This window comes from Caretta caretta, chromosome 1, assembly GCF_965140235.1.
Source record: "Caretta caretta isolate rCarCar2 chromosome 1, rCarCar1.hap1, whole genome shotgun sequence".
Taxonomy (NCBI): Eukaryota; Metazoa; Chordata; order Testudines; family Cheloniidae; genus Caretta; species Caretta caretta.
This window is the reverse complement of record NC_134206.1, coordinates 37,771,446-37,794,466: the sequence shown is the minus strand read 5'-3', so window position 1 is coordinate 37,794,466 and position 23,021 is coordinate 37,771,446. Positions and strand designations below refer to the sequence as shown.

The following is a 23,021-nucleotide window of genomic DNA, read 5'->3' as shown; positions in this document are numbered from 1 at the left end:
TTTTGTACACAAAATAACCTTTATTTTCTCATTTTAAATACAAAACAGAACAATAATAGATGTTATGAAAATGGCATTGAACATAGGAATTATCATCAGGACTACCTTTGTAAGTTTAGTGCAATTCCTTCCTTTCCCTAACCCCTTGGAGAAAGTAATGGACAATTTACTGAGACTGCTATCCTGGTCCTTTGGGTTACTCCTGCATGTTGCCACCAAGCTGCTACTTCATTGTCAGTTCTGAGAAAATGAAACAAGCAAAATTTACACTCATGTACAAACCTTGGCTCCTAAAATGACTAAGCCCTGCTGTCTTCCACATAAGACCTTTGAGAGCCAGGTGGTCTAGTGCCCTAAACAATGTACATTCCAGTAGAGGGCTCTAAAGCATCAATATGACTTCTGAATGTGTATGTCAGCTGTGTATATTCATTTCCCAGTGCTATTGGAAAGGCTGTAGGGAATTGGTACATTGAAGTTACCCTGGGACTCACATGTGACTCAAATATAGTTGCAGGCATTCCTTACGAGTGATTTATCTCCTTTGCCCCTCTTGCAAACCCAGGTGCTATCATCCCTCATGATTTTCCTCAACCAGCTGGTCCCAAAAGAGCGAGCAGTGAATCATATGGTGGGAAGTAAATCAACCAGGGCAACTGTGGATTAATAAATGGCTCAGGGATAATACCTTCTAAACCCACCACACTTACTGCCACCAAACACTCAGAAAATCCCTCATGTGCATTTGTAGCGTTGTACGCTTCTAAACGGGTAAGGGGAGAAAATGACACCATATTGCTAGAATGGGCCCACAACACTGCCAACCAGAGCTCTGTTTTGTTAAACATTGACCCACAAGTAGGGCAAAGCAGTGTGGTAATTCATTGTGTATTCCAGCAAACATTTGCAACAGTAATGCTGTACAGCCTTCTGTTTCTTTTTTTTTAATTTAAAGGAAAATGCCACTATCAATTAAATCTTCTCTCATATAATGGGTCTGTAGTTGTGTATATAGGAAAACTGGTTATAACTGCATTTTATGCAGGAAGGTATTGGAAAGTAAAAACGTTTGTGTTATTTGGACTATTCAACAAAAGGTTATTGAACTTTGTAATAATGCTAGAAAAAAGGAAAAGCACTGGCAAAGTTCCACAAACAAGCAGGCAGAACACTGAATGCTAAAGGTTGAAATTAAAAAGGAAAAAGAACTGAACTGAGTACTTACACATTAATATATGGTCGTCGTAATGGCATACAAATGCTCTTTCAGTATGAAGGCTGAAAATTACATTTTCATTTAACAGTGCCTCCAGATTTTATGAAAAAAAATGTATATGCATATAGTTCTCTAAGTCATTTTAATGTGCATGGTAGGACAGCCTATTTGTCAAGGGCTTGATCATCCATAATTTAAATTTCTCTCTCCTTTCATACATGCCTTACAAGTGTTATATTACTAATAAATCTATATTTATGTAATATAATTGCTGTAATTAAATGTAAATTTTAGCGTATCTAAAGATAAGGGTTAAATTATACAAATTTGTAAAACTGTTTGCAAAAAACCTCAAACTAATGCACACAGGGTTATGACAACTGTACACCACACAGTTAATAAAATTAAACAAATTGTAAAGAAAGTAAAAGGGATTACAAAACATAAATGGTAAATAGCCTCCCACAGTGCTTTAATGCAATTCTGCACCCCATTGCAATGTTTTTAGCGTTTCAGATATTGGTAGTGGTCCTGACTGTTATTGTGGCATGCTGGATTAAGCAACTGCAGCATATGCACTTTAAAAAGAATTGAAATGGTTACATCGTCCTAGTGAGGCAAAATCAGGGGTAATAAGGTATTGTGCCAACAAGAAGCCACACCTGCTCAGTCCCTAAGGGAGCCTGGAGCTAATGTTGGACAAAGCCAAATATCCACTGACCTTACTAAATGGTGATAATTGAGTGTCTGTGTATGTATATATATGTCTGTGTATGTATATATATATGGTTGGGGTGGGGAGGGATAGCTCAGTGGTTTGAGCATTGGCCTGCCAAACCCAGGGTTGCGAGTTCAATCCTTGAGGGGGCCATTTAGGGATCTGGGGCAAAAATTGGGGATTGGTCCTGCTTTGAGCAGGGGGTTGGACTACATGACCTCCTGAGGTCCCTTCCAACCCTGATATTCTCTGATTCTATGAATCATCAAGGAGGGGACTGATAGCAGAGAACGAGTTACTCCTATTATAAATCTTGTCATCATTGTGTGTTAAGTAAGCACATCACTGAGGTACCATTCCACCATTAGCTGAAGGTAAGAGAACATGTAGCAACAAAAACTGGTGGGAAAATAAAAAGCACTGGTGAGGCAGTTAATCACAAGATTGGGTGCATTTAGATACTGTGTTGCAATGCTGGTACATGCACCAAGGGTCCTGACAGAAAAATATAAGCAAAAGTGAGAAAAACAAGAGTGGTATAAGAATCAGTCAGTCAGTGAGTGTTTGTAGGAGAGCAGAAAGAAAAGAGAAGAGGCCCCATGAAGACTTGACTCGAGAGAACTGCTGCCAGTGACCCGTGGAAGACTGGTCATCAGAAGCAGGGCACGACCACTCAGCATCACTCCCAATTATATGTAACTTCAATTTGGGGTGCTCTTCATCTATTGTGACAGTGTTGTGCTGTGTTGTGTCAATAAAGTGTTTGTTTTTAGAGATACTACTTGTGTCAATCACTTATCGGACAAATGGGCCATGTCCCCTTGGTATTCTTGAGACCACCCTAGCTGAGAGAAATCCTTGGGGTAACAAGCCCTGCTGAGATCAGTCACCGCTTCCCTGCTCAGCATGCCACCACATCCCTGCTATTTCCTATAATGTGTTCTTGAGGACAACCACTTTTAATTTACTACCTTGCCCTTCAGGTTTTCTTCAGCCCCAGGCTCTTACAAAATTCCTGATTGTCAGTGTATCACCTCCCAGTGAAGAAAAAGCTATGAACAACCACAATCTTATTAGAGCATTCCCAATACTTGGTTTCTGCATTCCCAGGACAGGGTCACTATTTCTCTCTCATCATATATTCTCAATCTATCAGGACACCCCCCCATCCTCTCACCTGCCACACCTAAATAAAACCTATGAAGGATTTAAGGCAGCAACCTGCTGATCTCCTCACACCTTCATACAATACTATCAGCTGGACCTCTGCAAATCCCAGAATACCTCTTTTGAATAGAGGGTCCTGCAAGTAGCACCATATGGTAAGACCTTCCCTCCTCAGGTACTGCACTAACTATCCATATGATACAGGGCCAAAAAAGGTTAAGCAACTTGCAGACTAACTGACCCTAATTTAACCTTTAAAGACTTTTTAGAGAAGTGTATAAAATGATAATTAGGGCTATTTCTTAGAAATAGTTAACATAACCATTTCAAATGGACTAGAGCTTTGAAATGCAAACCTGTATTATTAGAGAATTAGAGGTACTACTAATTGTATGCATTTACTTATATCTTGCTAAATGTTAGCCATGTAAACAGACAGTTCCTGTCTATTACTATAGCTATTGATTCACAGATCAAAAGGGAATATTAACATTTAGATGAAGTTTGTAGTAAACGGTCTACGAACTGCTCAATTGATAATTACCTTATATTAATCCATGCAGTTAATGACTGGTGATGTTTAGGAAATAGGTTACTTCAAAAAACACTATTGTTCATCCCAGGACTGCATGGTCAAGAGGCTGCAAAAATCTCTATAAAAACTCTTGGGACCTAATCCTTTCATCTCATATCTGCTTAAGCTTTATTCAGGGGAAGTTTGAGTTGTAAGACAGATCTCCAGTGCCATCCAGACTGCCCTGATATTGAATATTTGGACTATAACCTATGGACTAATTCTGAAAAAACTCTATGCAACTCTGAAGACCACCATCTCTACTCTGAAACTGACCTAAGCATTATATTCAAGTCTGTATGTATACTGATCTTTTAACCAATACTCTCTTTTTTAAAATAAATTTTACTTTAGTGAATTAGAATTGGCTGTATGCATGTATTTCATAGAATCATAGAATATCAGGGTTGGAAGGGACCTCAGGAGGTCATGTAGTCCAACCCCCTGCTCAAAGCAGGACCAATCCCCAATTAAATCATCCCAGCCAGGGCTTTGTCAAGCCTGACCTTAAAAACTTCTAAGGAAGGAGATTCTACCACCTCCCTAGGTAACGCATTCCAGTGTTTCACCACCCTCCTAGTGAAAAAGTTTTTCCTAATATCCAACCTAAACCTCCCCCACTGCAACTTGAGACCATTACTCCTTGTCCTGTCCTCTTCTACCACTGAGAATAGTCTAGAACCATCCTCTCTGGAACCACCTCTCAGGTAGTTGAAAGCAGCTATCAAATCCCCCCTCATTCTTCTCTTCCGCAGACTAAACAATCCCAGTTCCCTCAGCCTCTCCTCATAAGTCATGTGTTCCAGTCCCCTAATTTTTTTGTCTTCCGCTGGACGCTTTCTGATTTTTTTCCACATCCTTCTTGTAGTATGGGGCCCAAAACTGGACACAGTACTCCAGATGAGGCCTCACCAACGTCGAATAGAGGGGAATGATCGCATCCCTTGGTCTGCTGGCAGATTTCTTTGTGGAATTAACTCCTCTGGCTGTTAATTTCTTTTGATGTATGCCAGGTATGCCATTTGGGTAAGATCTAAAATATTCATTAACCTGTGAGGTGTCCAATCCTTTGGGATTGGTAGAACTTTTTATATGATGAACAAAATTTTCAATCATCGTCATATCTGACTTGGCTGTCTGGGTGGAAGCCCAAGGCTGGACTGCTTTAAGGGAACTGTATTTTTGGCTTCTGAGTAACTAATAAAGCATCATAAAAGCTCTTTTGTTTCTGGCTTGGTAAATCCAAGTATTGGAATTGTGACAGGTTGGATCACAGAAACTCCCTTGGGGGCTGCCACCTGATGTGCCAAGACTACTTCTGCTCCTGCTTTCCTGCCCTGGCAGCTTAAGACTTCAGTGCTCTGCCTGGTTTGAGCCAGACCCATTAGCCTGCTGCAAATCCAGACCCAGGTCTGAACCATGTCCCCTAACAGCTGTAGGCTTAATTGAAAGCAGCTTGGGAAGTGTTCCTGTCTTTAACACTCAGATGCTCAACTCCCAATGGGGTCCAAACCCCAAATAAATCAGTTGTACCCTGTATAAAGCTTATAAATTGTTCGGCCTCTATAACACGGATAGAGAGATATGCACAGCTGTCCCCCCCCCCCCCCCCGGTATTAATACATACCCTGGGTTAATGAATAAGCAAAACGTGATTTTATTAAATACAGAAAGTAGGATTTAAGTGGTTCCAAGTAGTAACAGATGGAACAAAGTGAATTACCAAGCAAAAATAAAATAAAACACGCAAGTCTAAGTTTAGTACAGTAATAAAATTGACTACAGATAAAATCTCATCCTCAGAGATGTTTCAATAAGTTTCTTTCACAGACTGGACACCTTCCTAGTCTGGGCATAATCCTTTCCCTTGGTACAGCCCTTGTTCCAGCTCAAGTGGTAGCTAGGGGATTTCTCATGATGGCCGCCCCCTTTGTTCTGTTCTATCCACTTATATATCTTTTGCATAAGGCGGGAATCATTTGTCCCTCTGGGTTGCCACCCCTCTTCTCAATAGAAAAGCACCAGGTTTAAGATGGATTCCAGTTCAGGTGACATGATCATGTCACTGTAAGACTTCATTACCCACCTGCCAGCCCACAGGTATACAGGAAGACTTACAAGTAAAACAGATTTCTGAGTAGGAGCCGTGTTAGTCTGTATCCACAAAAAGTACAGAAGTACTTGTGGCACCTTAGAGACTAACAAATGTATTAGATCACAAGCTTTCGTGGGCTACAGCCCACTTCATCGGATGCACAGAATGGAACATATAGTAAGATATATATACATACACACACACATACAGATAAGTTGGAAGTTATCATACAAACTGAGGGGCTAATTAGTTAAGATGAGCTTTATCAACAGGAGAAAAAAAACTTTTGTAGTGATAATCAAGATGGCCCATTTAGACAGTTGACAAGAAGGTGTGAGGATACTTAAGGAAATACATTCAATATGTGTAATGACCCAGTCACTCCCAGTCTCTATTCAAACCCAAGTTAATGGTATCTAGTTTGCATATTAATTCAAGCTCAGCAGTTTCTCCTTGGAGTCTGTTTTTGAAGCTTTTCTGTTGCAAAATGGCCGTCCTTAAATCTTTTACTGAGTGGCCACAGAGCTTGAAGTGTTCTACTGGTTTTTGAATGTTATGATTCCTGATGTCAGATTTGTGTTCATTTATTCTTTTGCGTAGAGACTGTCTGGTTTGGCCAATGTACATGGCAGAGGGGCATTGCTGGCACATGATGGCATATATCACATTGGTAGATGTGCAGGTGAACAAGCCCCTGAAGGTGTGGCTAATGTGATTAGGTGCTATGATGGTGTCACTTGACTAAATATGTGGACAGAGTTGGCGTCGGGCTTTGTTGCAAGGATAGGTTCCTGGGTTAGTGGTTTAGTTGCTGATGTGTGGTTGTTGGTGAGTATTTGCTTCAGGTTGTGGGGCTGTCTGTAAGCGAGGATTGGGCTGTCTCCCAAGATCTGTGAGAGTGAGGGATCATTTTTCAGGATATGTTGTAAATCTTTGATGATGTGCTGGAGAGGTTTTAGTTGGGGGCTGAAGGTGACAGCTAGTGGCTTCCCTTGTTTTCTTTGTGGGCCTGTCCTGTAGTAGGTGAATTCTGGGTACTCTTCTGGCTCTGTCAATCTGTTTTTTCACTTCAGCAGGTGGGTACTGTAGTTGTAAGAATGCTTGATAGAGATCTTGTAGGTGTTTGTCTCTGTCTGAGGGATTGGAGCAAATGCAATTGTATCTTAGAGCTTGGCTGTAGACAATGGATCATGTGGTGTGTCCTGGATGGAAGCTGGAGGCATGTATTTAAGTATAGCAGTCAGTAGGTTTCAGGTATAGAGTGGCGTTTATGTGACCATCGCGTATTAGCACAGTAGTGGTCCAGGAAATGGACCGTTTGTGTTGACTGTTCTAGGTTGAGGTTGATGGTGGAATGGAAGTTGTTGAAATCATGGTGGAATTCCTCAGGGGCCTCCTTCCCATGGGTCCAGATGATGAAGAGGTCATCAGTGTAGCACAAATAGAATAGGGGCATTAGGGGACGAGAGCTAAGGAAGCGTTGTTCTAAGTCAGCCATAAAAACGTTGGCATTCTGTGGGGCCATGCGGGTACCCATAGCAGTGCCGCTGACTTGAAGGTATATATTGTCCCCAAATGTGAAATAGTTGTGGGTGAGGACAAAGTTACAAAGGTCAGCCACCAGGTTTGCCGTGACATTATCGGGGATACTGTTCCTGATAGCTTGTAGTCCATCTTTGTGTGGAATGTTGGTGTAGAAGGATTCTCCATCCATAGTGGCCAGGAAGGTGTTTTCTGGAAGATCACCGATGGATTGTAGTTTCCTCAGGAAGTCAGTGGTGTCTTGAAGATAACAGGGAGTGCTGGTAGCGTAGGGCTTGAGGAGAGAGTCCACATAGCCAGACAATCCTGCTGTCAGGGTGCCAATGACTGAGATGATGGGGCATCCAGGATTCCCAGGTCTATGGATCTTGGGAAGAAGACAGAATACCCCTGCTCAGGGTTCTAGGCATGTGCCTGTACAGATCTGTTCCTGTGCTTTTTCAGGGAGTTTCTTGAGCAGATGGTGTAGTTTCATTTGGTAATCCTCAGTGGGATCAGAAGATAATGGCAAGTAGAATGTAGAGTTAGAGAGCTGCCTAGCAGCCTCTTGTTCATATTCCAACTTATTCATGACGACAACAGCACCTCCTTTGTCAGCCTTTTTGATTATGATGTCAGAATTGTTCCTGATGGCGTTGTGTTCAGCATGGCTGAGGTTATGGGGCAAGTGATGCTGCTTTTCCACAATTTCAGCCCGTGCATGTCGACGGAAGGAATGCAGAAGTCCAGTCTGTTGTTTCAAGACTGTCCAGTCTGTCCAGTCTTCTACACAGATCGCTTCCGTCAACCGCCATTAATGGCCCACACTTGGCATAACTACAATAGGACCTCAGAGTTATACTTCATATTTCTAGTTTCAGATACAAGAATGATACATTTATACAAATAGGATGACCACACGCAGTAGACTATAAGCTTTGTAATACCTTACAAGAGACCTTTTGCATGAAGCATATTCCAGTTACATTATATTCATACTCATTAGCGTATTTTAATAAAATCATATAGAGTGCAATGTCACAGGAATAACCACCAGTTTGGGGGACTGTCAGCCCCATTCTTTGTAGTTTGCCCTAATTGAGCAATTTCACCCCCCTATAACCCTCCAGTCACAATCCAGAATGCTGGTTATAGGATGGGAGAGGAGATTGTCATATGACTAGGGGGAAAAAAATATCACTCACCAATAAAGGCAACATTTCTTTTTCTTCTTCTCCCACTCTACATACATCCTGAGTGTTCCCTCTGATGTAGAGTGCCATTTTCCTTTTTTTTTTTGGTCTTTGTTTACATTGGCTACTACCTCTCTTTCTGTGAGTAGCTCTAGCAGCTCTCTAAACTAGAGGGACTGAGGGAAGCTTACAGAGACAGGGGCAAGATCGCAATTCATTTGGCTCCTTGCTTTTTGGTAGATGATGGCCCCCAACCTCTTACAAGCAGTCAGGCATGACAATTACTGCCAAGCAGCTCTCTCTTAAAAAAATCCCATTTCTCTGATCCAGAGCCATACAGCTCAGCAACTAACTATATATGAACAAATAACACAGGGAACAGAGCTCAAAGCTTGGCTCAAAACAGCTAAAAAATCTTAAATCTGAAAACAGATTTAAAGATTAAGTGTAACAAAAAGAAATAAAAATAAAGAAGGTGCTTGGTTGGACATGGATGTCTTTTCTAATGCTAAATTCTGAAAACAAGCACAGATAGACTAATTAAGAACAAAGTCAAGTTTCCAGGTCTCCTTGATTTCACATTTATTCCTGCAGTGCAGGTTCCTTTAGCAATGTTGACTGCACTCATGAAAAGCATGATAGAATTATAAAATGTTTCTCTCACTTGAATGTATTTTAAACAAAGTCACAAACATTATGGATGATTGTGTCTCTTGCCCACACTAGAATGATTTTTGCCCTGCTAGTCTGAAAAAACATGAGTCAGGATACAATGAGTAAGCATGCTGTACCTGGCCAAGAGGTGAGCAAGGGTATCAGATAATATATCAGTGTTTTCTGCAGAATGGATAGCAATTCTGTGGCCCAGAAGATAAAACACAAGACATCATTATATTTAAAAAAAAAAAAAAAAGTTATCTGAGCACTCCACTGGTTGTAAACCAAATACTTAAGCAACAAGACAGATTTCTCACGTAAAAGACTAGTTTACACTGGGATTTGAGCCGTGCAAATGTCATTTTCCTATGATTACTACTAGTACTAGTACAATGAGTAACTCAAGGAATAAATTAGAAGGCAAAAAGGGTGAAATAGTCCACTTGAAGACTATTCAGTGAGTATGATATGCATCAGAGTATTCCCCAAACCTTCTAAAAATGAAAGCAGAGAAGACAAGACATCAAAATATCATTGCAAGTAAGAGAATAATTATTTTACTTGTATATGATTACTTTCTGCATAAAAGGTACAAAAGCACTTTATAAACTGTTATGCAACATTTAATACGGGATATTTTAAATATTTCACATATTAAGGTATCCATGATCACTGGCAACACTATTTTTGAATGCAGCATCGAACCATGAAAGTAAATGGAATGGAAGTCATAAAGGGTCAGATCCTGGGCTCCACAGCACTAATGACAGACTCTGACCAATCAAGCCAGCAAAACTAGGCAAGGGAATACAACTCCTATGCATCATTTGGTGGCACAGTGCCTCCTACACTATCTGCTTCGAGGGTTATGGCTCCCTCAGGGCTGTTAAAAGCTGGTATAAGTTGGAGCAGACGCTACACTTATCTCTGGAGATTGGCCTTGCACAGAGCAGGCCCAGGATCAGCGGAGAGTAATACCCTGCCCCCTCAGTTTGTGATGTGTACTCTCCAGATTATGTCCCAGGCTCTGGCTCACATTGTCCAACTGACGTTACATGGGAGATTTCAGAAGCTAGAATTACCAAGTATGAAATGAAGGCAGGACACCAGGAGAAATGGAAAGGTCACATGACAAAAGATAGCTATAAAACAACAAAAGATTCTCTTTCAGCCGCACCATAGGAAATTCCCTCCCCCCACTCCCGCAACACACACACACAAATATAAACAGGAGACATGTTAATGGATACAATCATAATTGAACATAGTAGGGAACTAAATAGATCAGAAGACTAAAATAGATAAAAAGCCTTTCACCTTTAAGTCATTGGTTCAAGTCTAACATAAGATGGTAGAACCTGAAGAAGTTACCACCCAATACTACACAATGAATTTCTGTAAGAGTTGCTTCTCTTATTTATTTCTTGTGGACACATTTCACAAAGACCATCATCCCAACTACTTTCCTTGCTGCAGGTGGTAGCGGAAGCGCCCTCCCAAGGATTTGTGGGACTTGGCAACTGATTGTACTTACCTTTTGCATTGAGTTCTTGTGAACAGGATTGAGAAACATTGGCAGTATAGTATACGGAAGCCTTGTATGCAAGGGTTGCCAGTCTGAAAACTGCCATGAGCACTGAATATTCATTCAAAAATAGTATTTATTCCATAGAAAGAATAATCTTTGCATATATCAGAAGGCACAAAACATTCTAAATTTACTCTGTGCACCTTAAATACAAAAAAGCTGAAATATAAGAATTGTAACATAATAAAAAGAAGGCAAGGACAGTCAAAGCAGAAAGTCACAGCAGCATCAATAACTTGGCTGAAAGTTTTCCTTCATCTTGGATTGTTTATACAGTATTAGCTTCCTGAAAGTTCTATCAACTTGCATAATTTGGTGACATCACTGATAGATAGTTCTAGTACTATGCAATCAGGGGAACTAATGGTATCAGTGATTTCACAAAGTGATTTATTCTGGGAGGTATTTAACAAAGATGTGCCAGAGAATTTCATGGACATATATACATTTTTAAAAGAACCACACCATTTGTGTGCTGTATACTCCTGAGCAACACTGGTACTGAGGGTATTCAGCCCACATTTCTTGGCTTAAGTTACCTTTCATTTTAGATTTGCATTTCACCTTTAAAAAGGAATTTAACATACAGCATAAAAAACGACAGCAAAAGATCCATCTCTATGTACATACACCCACACACTTAAATCAAATTACATAGGTGAGAAAGGAGGACTGAAAACTTGTTTCATTATATGTTTTGGTCCTCTGCTCACCTCATAATATACACTGGAATTTAGAATAGGTAGATTTCACACACGGTGGTATTTCTAATATAATAATTAGGGAAGAGTACTATGCTCATTAAAAAATTTGCAGGGGAGGACACCAACATATCTTGCTAAAATGAATAGTCTTTTATATTACATTTTTATTTTGCAAGAAAATAAATTATACAACTTAAAAAATAAAATTCAAAAATTAAGCAGTACATCAAAATAGTTCAGCCGGACTGCCATAAAGAAACTGCTACCATTCAAAATTGTACAGCATTATTATCTCAGTATGTAGTGGCACACATTCAAAATTGTAAATACCATATGTAGATTGATATTACAACCTAGGAACTCAAGCTTGCTCAACACACCAGACTACATATAGTGTATATGACAGGAAAGCTTTCATGTATTATTTCACAAAGAATATTTCATATGACCTCGAAGAATTTACAAAGATAGCATCCCAGTCATTTAGATGAAAATAGAAAACTGTTTGACTCTAAGACAGCAAATCTTTCTGTAAAAACTATCATATCTTTCACCCCATTGTGTTTTTAAAATATGCATCTTACATGCTGACTATTCAGAACATATTACATATTTAAGAAAACGTGAAAACAAGAAAGCCACCATTTGTTTTGTTTTTGAAATGTAATTGTATTATGCTCAAAACAAGTGCAAGAGAATTAGATTACTAAACAGAAACTATGGACACTAACAGTGGAAAGACTTCAGAATTAAAACTGAGATCTTCATTAAGTTATTGGGACAGAGAAGGATTTAACAATGTTTCTTAATTCAATGAGACATTAAGAATGTGACAAACTGTATTTTCGCTTCAGTAGTCAGTTTTACTCCATACCTATTCACTGTGACACCGTGAGTGGCACCATGTGTTTCAGATGCAGCACCTCTTTAAGCTAGGTCTTTGGAGATATATAGTCATTGCTAAACTTCAGCTTTAAAAGTGCATTGTTGCCATATTGCAAGTGAAGAATCTCATTTTTATTTAGATCAGAACTCCTCCCATCCCCAAAACACTTTACCAAAAGTATCTACCTATGCCTCATAATATTAGCTTTAAATGCATGTTCGTGAAGGTAACCTGATGAAGAATGCTAAATGTGATTCTGCATCTTTAGGAAATTGCTAGGGTGATTCTCAGATTTAAGGTTTGTTTGTTTGTTTCTTAACATAACATCTATTTTCAAATATAAACCTAAGGAAAATGTAACAATGTTGTAGACGTGCTGTTAATTATAAATTCCCCTCATCCAGATAATGAGGTATGTTTAGATAAGTTACAGGTTATAATTTTAGTATATGCGAGTGGGAGGGGAAGGGAGAAATATAAATAACTAGCATTTAAGAGTTTGTTGCTGTCTGGATGCAAAGTGAACTGGGACATAATTGTTTATGAAAGTCAATCTCAAAGCTGTCTCCTAGATTTTGGTTAGGGCTTAGAAATTAGTATTGCCCACTTTTACATTTAACTTGCCTGTGTGTGACAATACTTCATGGATATTATTCCCTGATTTAATGTTGTAAACTTACATATTCAAAATAAGTGCTCAGATCATCATAATAGAATTATTTTAAAATTCTGGCTTGTTCGCCATTTCCCAATTATTCCCAAACGAGCATTACTCTTAATATCAAGTTACAAATGCTGAAAATCTTGTGGCACCATACAAAAAGATTTCTATTCTTAGAACAAAACTAATTTTCGTTTTCTAAATTTAAAATGTTGGCATGTGTGTTACTGGCAAAATACAGAGAGCACCATTTACTTTTAATTCTGAATAGTAACATTTTAGGGCTAAAAATCTCACGTTTCCATGCTACCTTGAAGGTGAAATATGTTTTCACAGTATCCACTCATTTATAAGCATCAATAAAGGCATATAAATGTATGCAGTGAGATTTCAATCCGAGTTTTATATTGCCAGTTATATCAGTTTTTCTCGCTCTCTTGCACGTCCATGAAGCCCTCCTGCAGCTGAAGATGTCTTATACAGCAAGAAGTCAAATATGCACTGTTCTAAGGAACTCATACTGGCACATTCTTCAGTGGTAGGAGACACAGCCTTGGTCTACACTAGTTCACATCAGCACAGCTACATCTCTCAGGTGTGTGAAAAATCCACACCTCTGAGACATTACACCAACCTATCCCCCCCACACTGTAGACAGAAAAATTTTTCTGTCGACCTAGTTACTGCCTCTCGGGGAGGTGGATTACCTACACCAACAGTAGAATCCCTCTCGATGGTGTAGGTAGTGTCTACGCTGAAGTGCTACAGCAGTGCAGCTGTGCCGCAGCAGCATTTTAAGTGTTGACAAGCTCACAGTCGGCTTAAGGCAGTAAAAGACCATCCCCACAATTTATTTTTTTGTAAGATGCTCTTATTTTACTCATTACAGCGATCATGCAAAATTCAATTCCCCACTCACCTATGGAAAGGGTGTTTTTTTTTTTTTTTTTTGGAAGAGTGTGTAAAATTAAGGGGGTCCCCGCCATTATCGATTATCAAAAGCAAACAAGTAGATGTTGTGCCTGGGTTGGTAAATTTTCAGGGCAGTTTTTGCAAGGCTGCCTGATAGCATCTAACTAAGAGTATTCACATGACACTGAGTAAAAGCTGACTTACCTTCCACACACCCCACCCCCCCCCAAGGCAGATTCTCTGCTCCAGCGATACTGATGTCATCAGCCCAATAAGCACTGGAACATTTGAGAGGGAATTAGATATTACCAAGAGGTTACTTAACATGGCTGAAGGCAGAAGTAACATTTAAAATTTGCCAAATACACATCAGGAATTTTGACAATTTCTCTTCACACACTAAAACTGGGTATTTTTTCTTCCTTAAACCTTTGTAGGTCTCCTTTAGCTACATTCTTCATCTCCTGCTCACTTCAGATCAATAGGCAGCTGCTGCTTTATGTATTTATTTATTTTAAAGGAGATTGACTTTTAGGCAATTAAGAGTCTAAACCCTCAAACATAAAGCCATTGGATACCTGGATATGATGCTACTGTGTGTGTGCAGAAATTGCAAAGGGTTATTTTCTCATAAGGGACTTATGGATCAGTTACTTTTTAATGCCTTCAGATGTATGTAGTTATATTCAAACATATGGAATACAAATATTAAATGTACAAGGGAATACACTTAATATTTCTGTTCACTATAACAGACTCGGCCATAAAACAGTTATGGGGAAGAAAGATTCACCTTTTCAAAAGGATTGCAATAAACCATCTGCTCAGATAAGATAAGCAATGTATATCCATATGTTTACAGCAAACGATATAAAACAATGATCTCCTGCTTAAGGAAAAACAACATCCACAAGTTAGAAATATTTTTATGTCACTTCTATGTCAATATTAAAATCCAGTTACTATATTGAAGCACTGCTTGAGCCAACAGGTTGTTACTGTAACAAATACATATCTGTCGTGATGCATCTGTGTCTCTCTCAAATGTTATACATAAAAAGGATCACCAAAGGTGGACACTACATTTACTCTGTTGATCCAAAACACAAAGTGAAAGTGCTACTTCTAGTCCTAATTGCATTTAAAAACAAAAACAAACTTAATAGCAGTTCCTCAGTGCATGAGTATTCGAAGGTCTTTTTCTGTGTGCAAGTACTGTTCATCTAAAAACCCAAACCTGTATTCTTCTTGGTGGGTGTAAATCAAATCTACTTTAAAAAGCTCACAATGGGCTCTTCATGAATGCAAGTTTCCCACAAAACAGCATGCTGTTAAAGTGTGCAACATGAAGGGAATGCCACCATGCTAGCTGAATGAGATTGGCAAAATATAGTCCTCTTGTAAGATAAGGCAGGGATTTTAATATGTAATGAAAGTTTAAATGAGTCCTTCTCCAGCACAAAAACTGTTGCAGCTGTCTGCCCAAGCACCCTTCAATTTGTGTTCTCGGCATCTTACAGAGTCTTCAAATTATGCCATGTATATGAAGGTGTTGATATCCGATTCATCTCTTCTGATATATTTGTGCTCTATAAGCCATTCAATTTGCTCTTTTATCATTTTCTTTTGTGGCAAGAACATGTTTTTCAATATTTCTACCAGTTCAGTCTGAAGCTGAGCATTAGTAATTTTCTTCCGCATTTTCATTATTTGGATAATAGCCTCCTAGTAGGGGGGGATAAAAAAGAAAAGTATTTTTGGAAATATCGGGTACAAGTGGCAAAATGAATACACAGGGTTAATTGGGAGGCTGTGGGAAAGGAAAGAGAGCAATTCAGTTTGATGAACATCAATTAAATGTTTTTTTTCCCTCAATATGTTGCTAATAGGAAATTTAGCCTGTTAAGTTATAACACTAGATCCTAAAGAAAGTATATATAGTTGGCCTTAGTAAAAGCAACCTAGAGCTAACTTCTGCTTTTGTTCATGCCCAGTCAATCCCACTGACTTCAGTGGATGTGCATAAGAGTAAATGAGGGCAGGATCTTCCCATGAGGAAATCACTCCACATACATGCATATTTAACCAGTGTGAAATGCAGTAACTATGTGGATTAAATGGGTGAGATGAATAGCCTTTAACAGCTGGAAAAAATAATGAATGGTATACAGAAGGTTGTTTGGGAACACAAGAACATGTTGATATTCAAGGAAACTAAAAGGTGGAAAAAAATTACAAACTGATCAAAGAAAATACTTGTTCCACACAATGAATAATTAGACTGTAGAATTCAGTACCACTCGAAGTTCCAGAAGCCAAGAACTTAGCAAAATTCAAAGAGATTGGAAATTTATATGGATAACATCATCAAAGATTATAATAGGTAATATCAACAAAGATTTTGGAAGGAATATTAAACTTCATGCTTCAGGGTTTAAGCCCACCTTTAAACTATTAGAGACCAAGGTAAGATCTAATGTGGAGAGCAGAATACTCCACATTCACCTACTGCAGGGATCTTAACATTCCTTTGAAGCATCTGGCACTGGTCACTGTCAGAAACAGGACAGTGAACTAGACAGACTACAAGTTTGATCCAGTATGGCACTCTCTATGTTCCTATGAAGTTTGGTTTAAAACTATGTTTTGCTCAGCAAATATCTAAGATGGGAATAGTAATGATTTTACTGTCCATCTCAGTTATTGATGGACCAAATGCCTTCAGTCACTCACCGAAGAAAAAAGGGCACACGCTATATTTTTAATAACCTCTAAGAGCAAAACATTAAAAAGGGCTGGTTTTCTTTGGGCTTACAACAGAATGCCCCTAAACAACAGACTACTTTGGAATGATCTGCACTGTAGAGATCTTTGAAGTTAGTATGCTACACAGATCTCTACTTTGAATAATCATTTGTCGGCTAGTTTGGAAAGAACTGAAAGTCACATCCTACAACCATCCTTCTTAATTCACCTAACCAGCTACTGAATACATTTCATGAAGAGGTTGGTGGATAGAAAGTATACAGTTAACTGCTGAGAGGATGACTAAGAGCTATGATGGATTTCAGTCACCAACTTTTGAAGGAATTTAGAAGGCATTCATCGTGCTACCTTACTTTGTGGTTGGTATACAACATGGGTCAGCCACTAAGGCATTCACTCGCTCTGTGTGCTAAAGTAATTGTCATTAGAAAAATTATCTTTCCATTGAAAAACAAGCTCTCAGGCATCAAGGAGCTCAACACGAGTTTCCATTAGCTTAGCCATGACCATGCATAAATCAAGATTTCTGTTGAAAGACGAGCCAAAATGTCAAGTGGACCCAGGTGGCACAGTTTGCTAGAGAGCTGGCTGCAGTGACCTGGGGAATCTAATCCCTGACCATGATCAGAAAGAAACTGCAAGTTGAAGTTAATTGTGAAATGCTGAGAGTCCACTGCAAGGCGTGGTGTATGATAGTTTTATTGACTCCATTGAGGGTTATCAGCTTGGAGACTTTCCAGATGAGTATGTATTTTTACAGAACTCCATTTTTTATTAAGTTTGTGAAGTACTTTTAAATCTGCACTAGAAATTAAATGAAATAAGGGATGTTAAAGCTTCTCAAAGAAAGCATGTCACTCCTTTGTATTTAAAGGCTGATATGTTTTTCACAAGAACGCTGCTCTCACCTATTCTGTGTATAGAACAGTCAAAGAAAAATTAAAACCATGATACACTGTTTCTTCATCTTTGTCAGGAACTTCTGTCCTGGCTGGAGTGAGACTCAGTATCCCACTGTCCCCACTACAAAGTGTCCTCTCCCATTGCATTGCTCTCTGCCATTTACAGATGACAGTTTGTTGTTACATCAGAACAGAAGGTCAATATTATCTGTAAACAAATACAAATAGGCACTCACCAGGGCTCAAATTGAGCCTCTAAGTCAAAACTAAGCATCCCACACCCATACTATCCCACCACCGAATCTCAGATTTGATCTGACTGAAACCCTTTAGAAGCAAGAAATTAATTTTGCTTCCAGAAGTCAGTCAGTTTTTGACATCCCTGCTCAGAGCCCTTGCAAGAAAAATCAGCTACAGTTGTTTTTTCTATGATTTGGACACCTGCTTGCTGGGAACTGGACCATAAATTAGACCACCAGACACCTTTCACAGAGGTTACCAGATAGCCATCAGATGGGTAACAGCTTTCATTTACTACTGATTGGTTCTGCATACAAACAAATTGCATAGGTGAAAAGTTAGATATCTAAGGCTAATTTTCTAACTCATCTAGTCATTCTCTAATATAGTCTTCAAAGGCTTAAGTGAGAAGTTGGTAACAGTTCTAAAGCAAGGCTATCAAATCTAGTTATTTTCAAAAATCTGCAGATTTTTACATTGAAAATACATAACTACAGTATAGATGCCATTGGGGTAAGCAGGTGATTTCAGCAGGTAAGCAGGGGACAGATGGGCTATTGGCACCTAACTATAATTGGAAGTGTTGCTTTTTGACACCCACGAAGCAGCCAAGGCATTTGATAATGGGGTCGGGTATGAGTTTCCCTCTTTTGGGGAGGAGACGAGACACTAGATTTGAAGGGGAGTGGAGGGTAGGTTGAATTTCCCACTTTGTACCCCCCACTGACCCTTGATAGAAACTAGCTCCCCACTGCACTCCATCTCAATATTTGCCACTGCATCCAGCAATGAAGTACATTAGCTTGAGGATTCTGCTATAATGACCAGCAGAGAAATTAACCACACTGCCATTTATAAAACAGTCTTTTGTTTCCGAGTTAACAGCTAACGGAGATGAATTGAGGTTGGGCAGCAAACACCCCTCAGGGCTATTGTTTCAGGCTGACTTCAGGGGACAAGATCACAGTTGTCTCAATTTCTTAAGGCTTTCTTCACAACCGTAAGGGCTAGAGACTGGGTATTTTTAAATGAAAACTTATATTTGGGAGCAATGCTGCGGAGTACACAGTTCCCAGGTTGAACACATTTATGAAACTTTCCCTCAAAAAAAAATTCATGCTTTGTAAACCCTCTTCAAAAACAACCCTCATTTTGAATTCCCCCCACACTCTAATTACACTGATGAGCATCTAAATCTGAGATTCTCAAACTTCATTGCGCCGCGACCCCCTTCTGACAAAAAAAATTACAACATGACCCCAGGAGAGGGGACCAAAGCCTGAGCCCACCCGAGCCCCACTGTCCCAGAGCGCCGGGGGTGGAAGCAAAGCCCAAGGACTACAGGCTTCCCCCGCCTGGGGGTGAAACCCGAGCCTGGCCACCCAGGGCTGAACCCCTTGGGCTCAGGCTACAGCCCCAGGATTCAGCCTGACCCCAGCAAGTCTAACTCCAGCCCTCGTGACCCCATTAAAATGGAGTCGCAACCCACTTTGGGGTCCCAACCCCCAGTTTGAGACCCGCTGGTCTAAATAAATAAAACTGAAAGGAAATACAGTTTGAAAACAGCCTTTTTCAAGTGGTGCAGAACAGAAAAAATAAGTACTTTTAAACAATAGTGGTAAAGCAACATAACACAGACTCCTTGTGCTCTGCAGACTTCGTGAGGTTGAGCTTAAAGATATTTTTATCCAGTTTAATAAGCTTTTCATGGAAGAACATCTCAGAAACAGAGGTGGCATATGGTAGTAGTAGTTCACCAAAGGAAATGTGACTGTTTTACATTGCTCTGTTAAACTTTACTTACCTGGGTTCGTAATATTCTTAGCTGGACAATTCCTTCATTCTCCTCTTCTCGCATTCTCTCTGTAGTGAGCTGCAACCGACCAATCAAGTTTATCTTACCCCTTTTCTGAACTTTAGCATTTTTTCTGAAAAAGTCAATTATATATGAAAATAAGCCAAAACATACCCATTTTACATTAAGAAGGAATTCACATTAGACTCACAGCAAAAGCACAGTATAACAGTACTGCAGCAATGGTTGGAAATGGCTGGCTGGCAGTCAATACACAATTGAAAACCTCATCCCCCAAAACAAGTGTAGGTTAGTTTAATGCATCAACAGATGAAAAATATACACAACAGATGTTAAACTGACAGGCTAGACTGCTGAACTGTGGTATTATGCAGTTTTACAGACAAAAATACTTCACGTACAATATAAGTTCAGGGTTCTGGACAAGGAGCTTATACAAAAGTAAAATTAGGAAGTTGGGCTACTTTCTTGTTCCTCATAGAGGCTGGTTGTCTATCAGAGAAACGTGGAAAAATCAGATAAATTATGATAAATATGATAATCATGGTGACAGAATTATTCAATTTTCACCCCCAACATTTTTCCATACTGCTTCCTCGGTATCATGGTGTTCTGTCATCCGTTCCCCCAGCATATGTTCCAAGAAGGAAGCAGGGACATCTCCAGCCCTTTGGAGGGGACTCAGCAGCTACTGGGAACTAAGCAGCAGTTGTCACTATATCCCCCCTCTAACAAGGCCAAGCAGCAAATAGGAGAGAGTCACAGAATCTGATCCCCACCGCAAGCTGCCAGCCCTATTGATAGTTATTCATGATAAAAAGAGCTAATATCTTCTAAATAAAGTGCCCTGAAGCAAATGTATATCAGATGCTAATGTCTTATTTCTAAAGCATCTTTCATTCTGAAGGATCCCAAAGCACCAATATGAGATTTTTACACTCCCCACAGCAATATGGTCACCTCTATCGTAAGATACAGCAGATGAGCCACTTTTTAACAGTGCACAAAACATTAAACAATTTAGAACAAGAAGTGAAAATATCATTCCTATTGTTTCTGACACCATAGGGTAAATGTAGATAGAACAGAATCTGAGTAGAAGATTGATGCTAACACACTTATTCCTGCTTGAAGTGCCATGGACTCATTAGTAACAAGTCATCAAAACCTCAATTTTGCATCTTATTGCGAAGTGATTAAGAAATCAGCTTATTGCAAGAGAAATCCTTCAGTATTAAAACATTATATATTTTCATTTTCAAAGAATATCTTACATTAAACTGAACTCCTGGTTCACTGAGAAGAGGGTTCCTTCTGTAAAGTCTTTGGGCGAACTGACTTGAGGTTCATACAATAAAACCTGACGTTTCAGCTTTGGAAATGCTACAAGAGACTACAGAGAAAGGGGAGAGGGGAAGAGACCATAAAAATGAAACAATAGACTCTTAAAACAGAACCAACCAACCTTTAGGATTTAACTGTGTAACAGAGAGCTGTACCATACACTCATTGCTACAGGTACTGTGTAGTCTTATTTGATTGTAAAAAGCTCATGTATGCTGTTGGCACTCATAATAATCTAATCAGCATCAAGTCAATGATTTATTAAACACTGTTGTGATACATTATTTACCACACCTCTCTTTTTGAAATGTTTTAATATAAACAGTATCATTCAGAAGAGCTGAAGTGCATGAACTCACAGCCACAGAAATGGCCAGTGGTAAATCTGATCCATTCAAGATTTCTTCTTCTAGAGTTTCTGCTGATCTGAGTGGATTACAGGAGTGTTCCCCAAAAAATTAAGTCACTTTTAAATAAAGTACATTTAAGTAGTAACTGCCTAACTCCTAAAACTTGACGAGTCCTACAACAAAAACAAACTATTACAATTGCATTCTCTAAGCAACATTTGGCCAGAAAGATTTAGCTACCTCTAAAAGTTTAAGTTGGGCAATCTTGACAGGAAAGAATGCCTACAGGTAAAGGCTATACATATTAATGCAAAGCACAAAGAAGCGCCATTGCAATTAAAAGGCTAGTTAGGAAAGGTTTTCCCTCTTCAATTTCAAAAGCACTGCCAGAGTTAGTACTTTCAAAGAATATTCAGGTGGATATTTAAGTATTAAATAAAGGTAAAGAAGAAATCTGTTTCAACAGAAAGGGAAAATACCCATAAAGTCCTCCTAAGTTCTGCATCAGGGAGCTCAGTTGCCAGTTTAAGATTTTCAAAGCTGATTTTCTCTCTGGGTCTTTGGTTCCATGCAAACAGCACAGCCAGCTGAAATGTCGTTACCTCTAAGTCATACTGGCCAACCTCATTCTTAAATGTTATCTGAACACAGAAAAAAAAAAATTTTTTTTGTTCATTAGGTTATTTTGTTCATCAGTTGTTTTTTTAAGTCCAAACATATTGTTTATTACTGTAGACAGATACAGATTTTATACATAAAAAATTAAAAGTGAACTCAATATACTTACAATTCCATTGGACATAAGATGATGCCAGTGCAGTTTTCTGCCACTGTGATTCTTTTTGTAGAACTCTTCTACCTCTGGGATGAGGTCTTCTAATTCCGTGGGTAGCGATACAAACACTTTTTCAGAACTTCGAGACCAGGCACCAGCATTTAAAATTTTAATATTCACAGAATCAGCTATAAAAACCAGACAGTATTAAAATATATTAATCTGAAAATATACCACCAAACCAGATAGCAAAGGAGCATGATAACTGTTTTTGACCTCAAAGTAAGATGTGTTCTAAATGACAGCCTATGGTCAAACTGAAGTCTAAAAATGATAGAAATTCCAAGTTTTAAAAGAACTATTCTTTAACATGAGTAAAACAAATATCAAAACACATTTGAGAACAATACCTGGTAGGGCCAATTTATTATTTTTGTGCATTTCTTTGAAGGCCTGGTTCAAGTCTTCAGATACTTTGATATCCTGGAACATCCTAGCCAATTTGTTTACATAATCTGCTGGCATACCTACTTCCTGTATAAACAGATGACAAATTACACCAAGACACCACAATCTTTAAGATAAAAGCTTACATACATCAGTCTTCAGGTTTACAATAACTAATTTTAAAATACATGACTTCAGTAAAAAAAAACCAGATTGTGGCATTTTGTGATAGCAAGTTGTAATCTTTCTGTATATATCACAACTATATCATATCAGGGCCGAAAGAAAATGCAATTACTTTCAAGAATCAACATAAAAAAAGGTAAACACATTAAGAGGCTGATGGATCCTATAAGCTGAAGGGGCTTAAACCAAAAAGTTTAAGGTGTGCAAATAAACATGCAAAAATGTATAGTTAACTTACATGCAATTTCCATGAACGTGCTCACAAATCTGTTATTTGGATACCTCAACAACCAGTTAGCACTG

The 23,021-nt window shown here is 38.9% G+C and overlaps 1 protein-coding gene across 5 annotated transcripts in view; it reads right to left on the bottom strand.

Moving 5' to 3' along the window:
- CUL5 (cullin 5) overlaps positions 1-23,021 on the bottom strand; it is a 94,908-nt gene continuing 71,887 nt past the window's right edge. For 3 of the 5 annotated variants that reach the window (XM_075127155.1, XM_075127177.1, XM_048844540.2), the window contains 6 exons: positions 22,496-22,619; positions 22,098-22,273; positions 21,790-21,951; positions 20,891-21,009; positions 19,605-19,728; positions 11,578-15,617 (listed from right to left, as the gene is read on the bottom strand). In XM_075127155.1, the coding sequence (XP_074983256.1) occupies positions 15,423-15,617; positions 19,605-19,728; positions 20,891-21,009; positions 21,790-21,951; positions 22,098-22,273; positions 22,496-22,619 (900 nt within the window). In that variant the 3' untranslated portion in view covers positions 11,578-15,422. Of the gene's footprint in view, positions 241-5,308; positions 8,129-11,577; positions 15,618-19,604; positions 19,729-20,890; positions 21,010-21,789; positions 21,952-22,097; positions 22,274-22,495; positions 22,620-23,021 lie in introns of those variants that run through there. The other 2 variants (XM_075127171.1, XM_075127163.1) reach the window with 2 other exon arrangements.